The sequence below is a fragment of the Aplysia californica genome, unplaced genomic scaffold (assembly GCF_000002075.1).
Source record: "Aplysia californica isolate F4 #8 unplaced genomic scaffold, AplCal3.0 scaffold00065, whole genome shotgun sequence".
NCBI lineage: Eukaryota > Metazoa > Mollusca > Gastropoda > Aplysiida > Aplysiidae > Aplysia > Aplysia californica.
Window position 1 is genome coordinate 759,077 of NW_004797335.1, and position 14,144 is coordinate 773,220.

The following is a 14,144-nucleotide window of genomic DNA, read 5'->3' on the forward strand; positions in this document are numbered from 1 at the left end:
TATCCCTCTTTCTTTCATCAATCCAGAACAATCCTCACTCATGTCACAAATATCCACTTTCTCACGGGCATATATCTAATATTACGGACACATGGAACACTACACACCTTTGATGGCAGTGCACAATGTTTCCACATCTTGGACCCCATATTCTAAAAAAAAGCGAAAAGACAAGATGCTAATCATTTCTAACCCACTCTGCACCGAAAGTTTCCTTAGAAAAAATCTGCGTACATTTCAACCTCTACAGTTGCGACATATTGTTGAACGCCTACCCCCCCCCCCCCCCCCCCGCTCCTACCATTGGTATGCATTTCTATAATTTCTAGACAAGAAGTCCCATTAGATATAAAATGAGGCTACATTAAGTCAAAGTATAGAGTTGCTCTTCATTCTTCCAGTTTTGAAATGGCAGACATCGATCCAGAAATAGTGCGTGGGTGAACTTTTCTTAAAAAATGATAAAATGGAAGGTGCAATGGGTGTTGAAACTTTGAAAAATTTAAGAAAACATCGAAAATATATGATAACTCAGCCCGTGAAATGATCTCAATTTTAAACAGGATACATGTGGTATCTTTAGGTGATTAATTTCTTTGTTCTAAGGATTCAGGGATTTTTAGTTTTAGTAGAGGTATTACGGTGCTCGCAACTGCATACGGTCACATGAAAGCAAGATTCAGGGCTTGTATAAGGACAGCTCCCTTAGGTTGAAATGGTAAATCAAGCAGTTTCTAAAAAAGAGAAGTTCACAAGCTCAACTTGAAAGACTCTTTCACTACTGAGTGGAGCACAGGAGGTAACGTTTCAGAACAGGCTAAACTTGGGCAGCTAGGGAGATTATACAATTACCTCCTGGCACAAAGAAAAGCCGTTAACCTTGTGCAACTTCAATACTCAAGCGTCAGGTTAGAAAAAGAAATCAGTCAACAAAACTCACTAACCCTTTCTATGTTTGGCTGTAGTTGAATAGATAAAAATACTTTTTCTTTCAAGTCTCCCTTCAAATGTAAAATATGAGCGAGTGAATCTTTATTTCTTTTTGTTTTTCTCCTTAGTTTATGCCTGGAAATAGTCAGACACCCACAACTCACTTATTCATGAACAAATACACTGACACACACATTCAAAAGTGTAATCATGACAATAACATAAAACCAGTCAAAATATGAAAAATGAAAATAGTTATTATAGTACATTATGAATGGTCCTCAATAAAACATATGACTGAGAACCGGCCATCAGCCAGAGAAAGCTTGTCCGCAAAAATTGTAACAAAAGAAAAAAGAAATCACAAAGACAACCAAGACGACTACCAAACTCACAATGTGAATATGAAGCAGCCTGCACGCATGTGTTCGTGATTTTTCTTTCCCTCAGCCCACAAAAGGGAACATAAATAAGTCTCAGTGTACACAACATATTCCACAAGTACAATTCAGCACAGAGCAAAGCGTGCAGCTTTCTCGATCCATTCATGAGCTTCTCAGCTTGCCCCAAAACCCACTGAAAATTTGACTTTTCAGTAAGCATCCCTGCAGAAATGTGTATGCTGTATTATGCCTCCACACATTCCCACATATGAGCTTGACAAACAAAAAAAGTTTAGAATAATCACATGGCCAAACTTAACTTCCCCATATACCTTATCAACAATGAGAACAACTCTTTACATAATAGAAGTCTTCAGTCAAGTGCCGGTGCCCCAGTTATGAACAAATGATATGGCTGGCGAGCAGTGCAAGGACCATACAAACACCTCGTCACAATACTAGAGAACTGGTGCTGAAAATCTGGTTCTGGCACATCCATTAAATAGATACAAAAGACAAATAGAAGGCATTCTGAGATCCAGCTGAGATTTCTCATAATATGAAAATGCCTTCTTGCCACCAACACCCACTCCACCAACCCCCTCCCCCCACCCCACAAGCAAACAGAAATAAAATATTGCACTTCACTTCTCTGCCAGCATTCCTTTACTCTGCCCAAGCTGCTGTAAACAGCAACCAGTGAGTGTTGTGAAGACACAAACTTGTGTACATGTTTTAGCCAAAATCCTGTATCATTCAGCTTTTCTTTTTGTACAGGATTGTATCAGAACTCGCTGAGCACTGGAGGCAGCTGCTTGATTTTCTGCTCATTTTTGTACAACCGAATAAAAGGAACCCTGACTTCATAAAAATGCTTTTTCTGAAGCGCCATAAAAGTGATACATAAAAGCCGGGAGTTTTAACAGGCTCACCGACACTAGCTCTTTCGAACTTTGTAAGTCACTAATGAACCCACTTCATAAGATATATAGATATCCTACAATTTTGATAAAAAAATTGCATCTTTCAAAATGACTGAAATTTGGAGAATGCAGACTGCAATTTCCACCACAGAAATCATTCTTCATCATCACCTTTAAAGCATTCAACAAATTTACAAATTTCAGACATTTAAAAAGTATGCTTCCGCACATCAGCTTTAGCTACAATGTTTCAATGAAGACATTAAATGTTATTAACAATACACCATTTCCCACAATAACCTTATCATTTGTAATTAAATAGCAAAGTGTAAAGCAAACAGTAAAAATGTGTGTATGGTAAAATTTTTCCACAGCGTCTATATTTCAGTCCACAAACAAGCACATGACATAAATATTCAGCTAAGAGAGGATAAATTTAATCTCTCAAATGAGAACTGAGGAGCACTATCAAAAGGACCTACCAGAAGTCTTTTCAAAGGAAAGTATGTTTACTAAAAGGAAAGGAATTTAAAACATCTTGTTTGTTTACAGTCCTTGTTTAAAGGTAAATATAGGAAGTAAAATCATGTGTACATGTAATTGAAAATGAAAACAGAAATGGACCAGGCAATCTTCCCAATTTCTCGTAGTTCACTAATGCTGGGATTATTTGAAAATGGAAAAATGCTCTAAATAAGACGATATCAGCTCATTGAGATGGACAACTCACTATATAGTAGTAACACACTGCATTTGTACACGTATCATGGGACAGAAACACGGATCAGATAAATTTACAACGGCTAACGAGTCCAGAGCACAGCACAAGATGAAATAAACAAGAACACTACATGAAATAGTTTCATAACTGTCCTGCCAGTGGCCAACAAATACCATTATTGGCGAGTTTCGGCCCTGAGTCAATGCAATGAAAGAAAAAAAGCTTAGTTTCCTCGTTAGTAAAACATACAGCCTACCATTTTTAACTCTCAACTGTTAATGGGTTTTGGCCAATTATAGAAAATGAAAGAAAAAAAAAGTCTCACAAATTCTTGAAATGGTCAATTCAACAAGTGTTATACATCACTAGAACAGGTTATTGAAAACACTTTGATTTGAGACAATAATCATGTGCATGTGATGTCTAATTTACTTGTTGACCTACTTATTGGGTGTCTGTAGATATCCAGTTTTGAGCAATCTTAAACCAACTGGTAGAGCTGACAGCTATACTGGGGGAATAATCTACTGGTCCACATTTCAAAAGCAAATTGTTGTCATAACATAGAGAATCTGATAAATATGTCCACTTTTATGACTTGTTTTACCATTAAGAAGCAGATACTGTGGGGGGTTGTTATTTAACAAAAATCATAGATTCCACTCAACTCATTTACATATTTAACCCACAAAGGTTTCCAAAGCATCACTATTCAAGACATGCAGCTGTATTAGTTTGATGACTCTTCATAACTAAAAGGTGAATTCTTAGGCTTTGGATTAATCTTTGTTGATAAAAAAAGGAATTCAGGGGGAAGTAATTTTGGCAAAAAACGACGCTGATTTCCATATAAGAAAACAACCCCCCCCCCCCCCCCCATTTTAATTTACTAACCAAAATCACGTCTAAACTTTAAGAAGAAGCATCAAAACGGGTAAGTTTGATAAAACTACAAGATTCATAGTCCCCAAAAACCATTATACATTTTTGTTCCATTTTCAAGAGGAAAAAACTGTTGAGAGTTAAGATGCAGGCGCTGTTTCCTAACCACACAGCTTCGTCTTTCATTTCAGACTTACAATGTATGAAATGTTCAGCACAAAACTTTGGATTTTGTGGCAAAATGTGCTAACCCTAAAGCAATATGTATTAAAAAGGTCACTACGCATAGTATCATTATTCCTGCACAAAATATTTTTTTAAATCCATATTAGAAGCGTTGTTTCCGTCGGACATTTTACATCAAAAGTAAAATGACTTCCCTGAGTATCTGAACATGCAGCAGAACCTCAAGTGAACTTCCAGCTGGTCAAATCTCCGTATAAAACAGTGCATTGCATGTTTCAGAGAGGCAATGACACGTACACGGCAGCCCAAACCCTGTGCTTCAATAAACCTATCAACATTGAAAATACCTCTCCAGAACAACGGCCAGGTCCCAAGCAGGCAGGAGCGCACACAAAGAGAACAGATTGCATTGATGAGGTATACAGTTCTCTTTAAGTAAAATAACAAATGTAAGCAGTAATGATACCCACATGATTAAAAAAAAAAGTCTGTATAAAATTATGAGAATGTCTGCCAACACATAATCCCCCTGTCGCAGTAAACAAGGCCAGAGTCTTCATCCTCAAGTCCAAAAGTAAAAAGCTGCATGAAAAGGCAACATTAATCTGAAACAACAGGGTGAAACAGAAAAGCGTTAAAAATGTCCGTAGAAATGAGAAATGTGATGTCTACAACAGAAGAATCAAGCCAAAGTGTCAGATGCATCTTATCAACTGCACAGCAGTCGAATGGAGAGACCACACAAAGAGCTGATGCAAAAAAATAAATATCCACCTGAGTGAAGAAGAACGACGGTAAATCATATTTCTTTGTAGGAGAAATCAGTCAACACTTCCTCCTTCACTTCATTTCGAACATATGGCAGAATTCATGCACAATTTGGGGACAACCGAGAGATACGGGGGGGGGGGGGGGGGTCAGTTGGTCCTGTCACTGGGCATAGGGTTGATGTAGAAAGACACGGAAGTAGGCAGGGAATTGTCCTCTGACACAAGCATGGACACTGTAGTCTTCCAGTAGGCAAAACTGATCTTTGAACTCTGAGGAAAGAAAGAGAGAGAACGCACAACATCAGCACCCACAGAGCTCTATTTCAACTACTTAGCAACGAAGAACAAGAAAGGTTTCACTTTCTTCTGCCATTAATGTGGTTGCCGCTATTATGACCGATCTTACTTGTTTCCATACCATCAGTTACTGAAGTGAACTAATGTCCCCTTTTTTTTCAATTATCTGTTTGGACATTTAGCCTGTTCTAAAGAATTTTGACAATACCATAAGTTTAAAAGAAAAAAACATTGATCTGAGTATGTGCAAACCTGCTAATAAAAATATTCATCAAACAGTACAGGAGGAAATAAATGTTGTTGAGTGCAACCCTTTTCCAATAACAACAATAAAATTGACTTAAGACAACAGTGTGGCTTAAAACATTTTACAATTTACAAAAAGCAATAGATTAGTGGGTCCTCACCTTTTCCAAGGCACTGCAGTCTTTGTCTTTATGTAGATAATGATCTTGCCAAAATATTAACAAGTCTCTGAAGAAAAAAGAAATAAAAAATTCAATATTGACAAATAAATTAATAATTCATATTATTTTTTATTTCACAACACTTTTAATACACACATTTCACTTCACAGCTTACATGGTAGGTAAGATCTATTGCAGCTGATTAAAAAAACTCTTGACATCTAAACTAATGACTAATGTCCTTTTCAAAACATCCTGGTGGGTGAGAGGCGGTAGACTCACAAAGCGGATTGGCTCTTTGATATCTTTACAGTGAGAGAATCAATTCACAGTATCTCTCAATTCTACCTGATTATTAGCATGACCCCGCTCCCCCTTTTCCTTTTACTTAAACATGCATGAGTATCAACACCTGCAAACATTTATAATCTACAATCAAGTCTACTGCTCCTGACAGTTATCAGGGAATTACAACTTACACAATTGGCATCTCCCTCTCAAATAGCGTGAGCATAACTGCCCACCCCTCTCTGTGGCTATCAGGGACAGCCTTGTTCAAAATCAGGGACATTGACTAATTATCAGGGACACCTTGTATTTGTCAAGAAAAACTTGCTGCCTTTTCGGTTTCTTTGCTTTACTTGGTCCAGAGTCGGACTTAGAACTCATCGCCGAACATTTTGACGCCATCTTTTCAAACGAATGAAGAGGCCGAGCACCGCGCATGCGTATCAGCTGACTTTGTCGAAACTGCACACCTGCCAACTCTCCCGAATTTTTCGGGAATCTCCCGAATTTTTGTCATTTTCCCGAGCAACAGAAGGCTAATTTTTCTGTTTTAGAAGTATGCTTGCCAAGTTGTTATTTTCCGGGACCGTTGGTCAAAATCCGTATTTCCGGGACAACAGCGATTTTTCACGAAAATCCGTACAAAATACGGATGGCCCGGGACAGTGGGCAGCTATGCGTGAGCATGAAAATGCATGCATAACTACCAGACCTACCCCCCACCCCCAACCCCCCTCCCCCCCCTCAAAAATCAATACCATACCATGCACCTTAATTCAAAGACATTTCTCTTATTATCTTGTTGGACTGGGGTGTCTGTGAACTGCCTGCCCACCCTGAGAAGAGGCCAGTCATGTTGAGGATAGGAGGGTACAAGGGGTTTTCACGAGACTGGAAAGACCTAACTGCCCTGTCTGTAAAAATCCTGAAAACAGCAAAGAGAAGCCCACACCAACCTGAAGTTCTGCAGAACGCTGGAGGAGCCATTGACGTTTTCCAGAGCATCATCCTGCTCGTCTTTGAGCGCCTGGAGGTAGCGCGGCAGCTGGCTCCGCTTGTTGGCGAACATGAGGAAGACCAAGGTGGTGTTCAGGCAGCTCACGTTCTCCTGAGTCAGGTTCTGCACGCTGATGATGTTGATTAGCTTGTACAGGTAATCCAGCTGTCGCGAAAAGTCTCCGATGTAGTTCACCAGCTTGCTCTCTTTCTTTTCACCTTTCTCACCCTCTGGAACCAGTAGAGTCAAGGCTGAACAGAAAGAGCAAACAAAGTTGAAGTGAAGAGCAGTTAATCCAAAATATAATAATGATCATTTAGAGCATGGAAAAAGTAAGACATTTTTTTTATAGTAGAGGGTTTTACGGCGCTCGCAACTGCATAAGGTCATATGAGCGCTAAGGGGTGGGGGTCAACAGAGAAGTCTTTACAGGGAATCAGACTTAAACTGCTCACCTCTCTAGCTTCAACAGCACAAGGTCTGCTTCGACTATCAAGGCACCCCAAAATAGCACGTCACAAGAGAGTGACAAACATACAAAAGAAGTAGAGGAAAATGACAATTGTAAGGTTCAGGAAAGAAAAAGCAGCAGTTCCCTGTTGTAGATCAGGCACAGTTATGAGCGTGACATAAATCAGCCCATTTACAATTCTACTATGCTTAAACGAGAAATGTCTCCCCTTTGGGAATGGCCTAAAGACACTTAAATCAGTGGCACTGTCCTGAGACAGATGGACAGAAACAAGAGAGGAAGAGAAAAGAAGTAGGACCTAACAGTGGCACACTCCAACTGCTCGCAAAGCAAACAAAGTAGAAATGTGGGAACTAATATCTGTATGTACTAAATGTACAGATGACTGTTAAAAAAAGGGGGGGCTTAAAGGTGAGCCAAACCTTGGTTGATTTGAAACACATTAAAGTCATAATAAACATTTCATGCTGAGACCCGCAAAAAGAATGACAGACAAGTAAAAACTATAGACAGAAGGTAAAGAAGAAAAAACCTACCATTTAGCAAAATCAGAAAAGTACAACTTCACACAAATCTAAATTTTTACTCAGGAGCTGAAAATCTTGATCTTATCACTTTTTGAGCAGAGTTATTATGCTTGAATCATGTGTACATGAGAAAGTCAAATGACTTTGCAATAGTCATTTGACTGGTGTTGAGCAAACTCATACAAAAACATTGGTCACAGCTTTTAAGAAAATGCCCAGTTACAAGAAAGTAACAAACACAATAAAGAAGGAGGAGAGATAAGGATGATAGACGTTTCATAGGAAAGAAGAAGCAAACCACACCAGAGCACCCGTCAACCACACACTCACCTTTCTCCGAGCCCTCAGAGCGGAAATGTTCCAATGACAAAACAAGGCTGCGGATAAACATGTTGGAGTCCACCAGACTGCGGTTCACCATGGTGACAAACTTTTCAAACTTCTGCTCCGTCGTAAGGATGGCATCAAACGCTTTGAAGGCCTCGATGTTGAACTTGATCAGTTCCCCAAGCAAGTCAAAGCTGCTCTGTAGAATCTCCTTGTGGCGAATCTCATTCTCCACAATGTTACTTGCAACATGCTGAAAGAACCACCGCAATGGTAGCAAAGGAAGGAAAATCAGCATTAGGCAAGACGACAGAAAACACACTGAGAGACATTTCTTCTCGTTAAATTAAGTAAAGTTGTTCCCGCATCCGATCCGGACATTGGGGATTGCCTTGTTAGCGAGACAACTTCCTGGGCCTTCAACATATTGATGTAAGTGTCTTGCTAAATGCTGGTACAAAAAATTGGAAACTTCAACACTGGTATCATACCAATCAAAGAGGAGCACCATGTCTAAGAAATGAAAGTATTTCACAAAATAGAAGTGACTAACCACTTTTATAATATTTGTGTTCTGGGAATTCTTTAACAAAAATGTAAAAATCTTTTATATTTACTCTTGCATCACTTTCTAAGTAAAAAGTCTTCACTAATGACCTACAACGTACTGACATGCTGTGCACCATAAAGGAAGATAAAAAACAAGTTCTATCTACTCTGTTTGGTACTGGTTCACCACTGATAAATTATATATGAGGCTGGACACCCAAATTTAAATTTCCATAATCAACAAGGCCAAGTCAAGTGGGGGAACATTTACATTTCCACACACTTTAAGCTATAAGAAAAAGTTTGGTAAGGGCATTTCATCTCGGTAACTCATTCTGCCATCAAGCAAGACACAAACTGAGCTAATAGAAGGTCCTTTCAACAGTTACACTGTAAGCCTTTAATGTGACAACACAAAACATGTTATCACCACGTCGAGAGCCCTGCAACTGTTTAGACTTTAAAAAATAAAAGCAGGCTTTTCCCCCCCTTTATTCCCATCCCACAATGTCAAACGTCGACACAAAAGACTTCTTCACTTACGGTGAGGAGTCCGCGGCGCATGAGGAAGATCTGATCACAGTAGGACGTGTCCCCCCTGAGGTAACTCTCCACAGCTCGGGCGAGCCAGAACCTGGGGAGGATCAGACAAATTCTGCTGATTCATCCTTTCTCCACTCGTGACGATGGTGCCACCTTTTTTTTTAAAGTAGAGGTTTTACGGCGCTCGCGTTTGGCACCATACATATCATGATATGGGTAAAAGTAAAAGAAACCAACCTCCACACTGGATTCAAACCAGAGCCATCCACTATGTAGTCCGGCATGACACCAACTGAGCTAACAGAGTGCCCAAAGCTTATCTGCCAGCATTACCTGTTGATCTTATAGTCACTGTCGTGTCCCTTATAGTGTCAGGCAGCCATGTACTGTATGAAAGTTCAGATAACATAAGTAATTACTACTTAACCAAAGGTTAACCTAACAGAATTCTGACTTTCATTGTCAGATGGGTCCACCAGAAAAGGACTCATGTCCTTTTTTTTCACTTTTAGTAAGAGTTTTACGGAACTTGCAACGCAATAAGGTCATATAAGTGCCGAAGATTAGAGATGTCACAAGAGAGTAACAAACACAAAAAAGAAAGAGGAGAGGCCAGGACGATAGATGTTTGGTAGGAAAGAAGGAGCAAACCACACCAGAGCACCCGCCAGCCACCTACGACCCATGACCAGCTACTCTATACATGAACATACAGACAGTGGTGCCTAACACTTAGCAGTCACTTGGCGCAATAATGTGACGGTGAAAATTATCCGTTCCGGTCACCTGGCACAGTGCCCGAGAAGTCTGTTGCAGTCATTCTCCTGCCTGGGTGACCAGATGGCGTACTTTTGTACTGCTGGCTGCGTGACTGTCGAGTGTTTACAGCAACCCAGATCAGAGCAACCTTTAACTCTTTAGGGACGTATTGGACACATTTGTCCGACCAGAAACAGATCAAGGGCAATGTTGAAGCTCATTTTGAACCAACACGCACTAACCAAAAACACAAAATTGCACATTTCACAGTACATGTTTGTTTTTTTAACTGTTTAAGGGTCACAAAAAAAAAGAAACTATATCGGGAACATCTGTATGGATAACGACGTTAACCTTCAAACATTCGAATGACCAGAATTTTCGTCTTCAGGGAGTTAACTAACAGCAACCTCAGCTTGGCTTGTGGTACAGAATTTTCCACTATAAACAACTACCTTTTACTGCAACAATTACCTTTATCTTTAACAGTAACCACCGTTGCCATAAATTGTCTAACAGAATTTATTTCAACATTTTAAAACAGTGTGAACAATGAGAAAGGACTATATTTTCAACCCTCCTCTTTCGTTGACCTCTTGACATCACTTATTTCAGCCAAATATACACCTTTCTGAGTACGCAAGTTCAGTTCACACCCTCTCGCCAAGAAACACCATTCTAGAAAGAAACAAAGTAAAATGTAAGCTTCGCCCCTGTTGACAAAATTTACATAATTTCAAACCATCCCGAGCTGAGAGGGAAACAATCTCCCATCAGAAGGCCAACATACTCCATGAAAATTCTCCTCTCACGAATTGAAATTGGGTCAGTCTCTCATTGTGTGTGTGTGTGTGTGTGCGCGTGTGTGTATGTGTGTGCATGTGCGCACGCACGTGTGTAAAAGTCTTGGTCCCTGTGCCTAACAACACCGCCCTGCAACTGAGCATCAGCTCACTTGAAAATTGATGCTACTTATTTTGCCACTCTCTGAAGTAACAACATCACAAAATAATCTGTGATGAAAACTTGTGTGTGTATGCTTATGTGTATGCGTGTGTGTTTGTACGTGTGTGTGTATTTGAAGGGGTGTCTTCCTCCCCCCCCCCCTCCTGAAAATTCAGTTAGCGACAACCTCCGCTTAACAGCAACCAAAGGTTGCTTCCCAAAGGGGTTGCTGTTTGGTGGACACCACTGTATACGACACATCTCATAGGGTTGTCGTCAGTTCATTATGTACTGCAGTGTCTGTCCAGAGACTTTTCAAACAAACATACCAGACAATTGTACGAAAGTCTACCTTTCCAAATAGGAAGTGGCAAATAACAAAGGATCAGTTCTTTCCTATAAAGTAGGAAAAAAATTTCTCATTGAGGGGGCTCATTAGCACAGAACTGCTTGTCTCTTATGCCTAAGTATCTCCTTCGAGTCCCAGTTCCTGCCAAGATGACTGGCAGTCAATTTAGGATTAACTTCTGTGAAGTTCGTTTAGTTTTAGAAGAGGTTTTACGGCGCTCGCAACTGCATAAGGTCATATGAGCTCCAGAAGATTAGAGATGTTACAAGAGAGTAACAAACATAAAAAAGAAGAAGGGGAGATAAGGACGATAGATGTTTGATAGGAAAGAAGGAGCAAACCACACCAAAGCACCCGCCAGCCACCCACTTTGTGAAGTTATTTTTCACACTTCTGATCCCCTGGTAGGCAGGAATGAGCACCATGATTATTTTAACAAGGACTGCAAAAGCTTTTCAGATCTTGTGCACATTACATTTGATCAAGATACACTGATAACTGAAAGTAGCAGAGGAGTAAATTCAAAATCGAACCCTACCCTGTTTAATCAACTACTTAACAAAATTGGAAGAACCTGAAACAGTACATGGCTGCCTGTAACAAAAAAAAACAACCCTTTTTATTATTAGGAAAATAGACCATATATGCAAGTGACATTCCGTAGCACTGTTGATAGAAAGTCGGAAGCACACTACCCCCCGAGACCAACCCCTCCCCCCAAAAAACAACCCAACAACGACAAACAAACAAAAAACCATACTTATTATAACTTGTACTGCCTGAGAACTATCGCTTTAACTTTAACTGACAAAAGTTTTGAAAACCTATAAACAGATTATTCTCACTAAAAAGATGTATCATATCATGTCAGAATCATATGTCAACCTGAAGACTGATGCATGGTACACCTAGGAAAAACAAACAAACACAAAAGTTTTAGAGTATAGATTTTAAAAAGTAGATGGATTGAAAAGCGAGGTAACACTAAACTATACTATATCTACACTTGAAAATGGAAGAAGCAACATATCATCACCTCAGAACTATTTTGTCCACAGTGCACTCAACTTACTATAGAGTGCATTTTCAACCAAATAGTTCAGATGTTTGTTTTCGTAGAGGTTTTACAGCACTAGCAACAGCATAAGGTCATATGAGCGCCAAGGGGTGGATGTCAACAGAGAAGTCCTTACAGGGAATCAGACTTACTCTGCTCACCTCTCTAGCTTCAACAGCACGAAGTCTGCTTCGACTATCAAGGCACCCTGGAAATAGCGGGTCACAAGAGTGTGACAAACATACAAAAGAAGCAGAGGAATATGACCATAGTAAGGATTAGGAAAGAAAAAGCAGCAGTTCCCTGTTGTAGTTCAGGCACAGTTATGAGCATGCCATTGTTGGATCAGCCCATTTACAATTCTACTGTGCATTAGAACGAGAAATGTCCCCCTTTGGGAATGGCCTGAAGACACTTCAGTTAGTGGCACCGCCCCAAGGGGTAAATAGTTCTGAGGCGACAATATCCTGACCCAAATATAAAAAGTGCAAATAAAGGTGTGCATGAAGAAATTAATAGTTGTCCTTTAAAAAGATATTTTCCCGATACAATTAACAGGAGAAGCATGAAGTTCTCAGATGAGAAACAGTGACTCAGAATGGAAAACACAAACGTAATACAAAATGTAGGGATAATGTAGGACAAAACACAGCGTGTCACAGGGGAATATCATGCAAAAAAACCCAACAACACCAAACAACAACAACAATTTAAACAAAAGAAAGGGGAGAAACAACAACAACAAATAGGACAAAAAACAGTTTTCACTCAGCTCAATGCCACTAAACAGAAAAAAGATCAGGGCAGAAGATGCAATGAACTGCACAAGATGATTACAATGAACTGCACAAGATGATTACAATGAACTGCACAAGATGATTACAATGAACTGCACAAGATGATTACAATCAACTGCACAAGATGATTACAATCAACTGCACAAGATGATTACAATGAACTGCACAAGATGATTACAATGAACTGCACAAGATGATTACAATGAACTGCACAAGATGATTACAATGAACTGCACAAGATGATTACATATACAGTCAGAGGAACCTTTCAGTTTTTAGTTTTAGTAGAGGTTTTATGGCACTTGCGACTGCATAAGGTCATATGAGCACCAGAATATTTAGAGGTGTTACAAGAGAGTAACAAACATAAAAAAGAAAACGGGGAGATAAAGACGATAGATGTTTGATAGGAAAGAAGAGGCAAACCACACCAGAACACCCGCCAACCACCAACTCTGAGGTCAGAGGGACCTGTCATTCCTTTTTCTCCACAATTGGAAAATATCATCAGTTAATATCACTGATGGTACTGTATAGTACACAATCAGCAGTACTATTAGATATTTAGTGCCTATTGGTTCCGAGCTGAAAAGATTTGGCTGTTTCAGAATTGAAACTGGAGTCATTGTAATTTCCCAATATTAGTGAAAACGGACATTTCAATTTTCTTGAGCATTTTGCACTTTCAATTGGTGTAATCGAATCTTTTTGTATAAAGTAATACTGCTCCTAAACCTTTTCCCGATCAAATATCAAAATAGAGCGTTCAAATGAAACATAGCACAATTTATTCAACATAGTCAAATCAAATTCAACAAAAAGAAAGTTCAAACGTCAAAATAGAGAGAGCAAATGTAACACTAGGAAGCTCAAATATCAAAAGAGCGCGATCAATTGTAACAATAGAGAGTTCAAATTCAACATTGTCAGTTCAAATTCAACATAACAAACATATTTTGTCTCTCTCTCTGCATCTCTTTTTGTCTTCATCTCTCTCTTTATCCCTCTCTGCCCCCCCCCCTTCTCTCTCTCTCT

At 39.5% G+C, this 14,144-nt stretch overlaps 1 protein-coding gene across 2 annotated transcripts in view; it reads right to left on the minus strand.

The window, feature by feature from the left end:
- Positions 1-275: 275 nt before the first annotated feature.
- The window catches only part of LOC101853447 (short transient receptor potential channel 4-associated protein), a 38,686-nt gene continuing 24,817 nt past the window's right edge, over positions 276-14,144 (minus strand). For both annotated transcript variants that reach the window (XM_005093499.3, XM_005093500.3), the window contains exons 18-22: positions 9,203-9,293; positions 8,114-8,363; positions 6,744-7,035; positions 5,500-5,566; positions 276-5,065 (exon numbers count right to left, since the gene is read on the minus strand). In XM_005093499.3, coding sequence (XP_005093556.1) covers positions 4,943-5,065; positions 5,500-5,566; positions 6,744-7,035; positions 8,114-8,363; positions 9,203-9,293 — 823 coding nt within the window. In that variant the 3' untranslated portion in view covers positions 276-4,942. The remainder of the gene's footprint in view (positions 5,066-5,499; positions 5,567-6,743; positions 7,036-8,113; positions 8,364-9,202; positions 9,294-14,144) is intronic.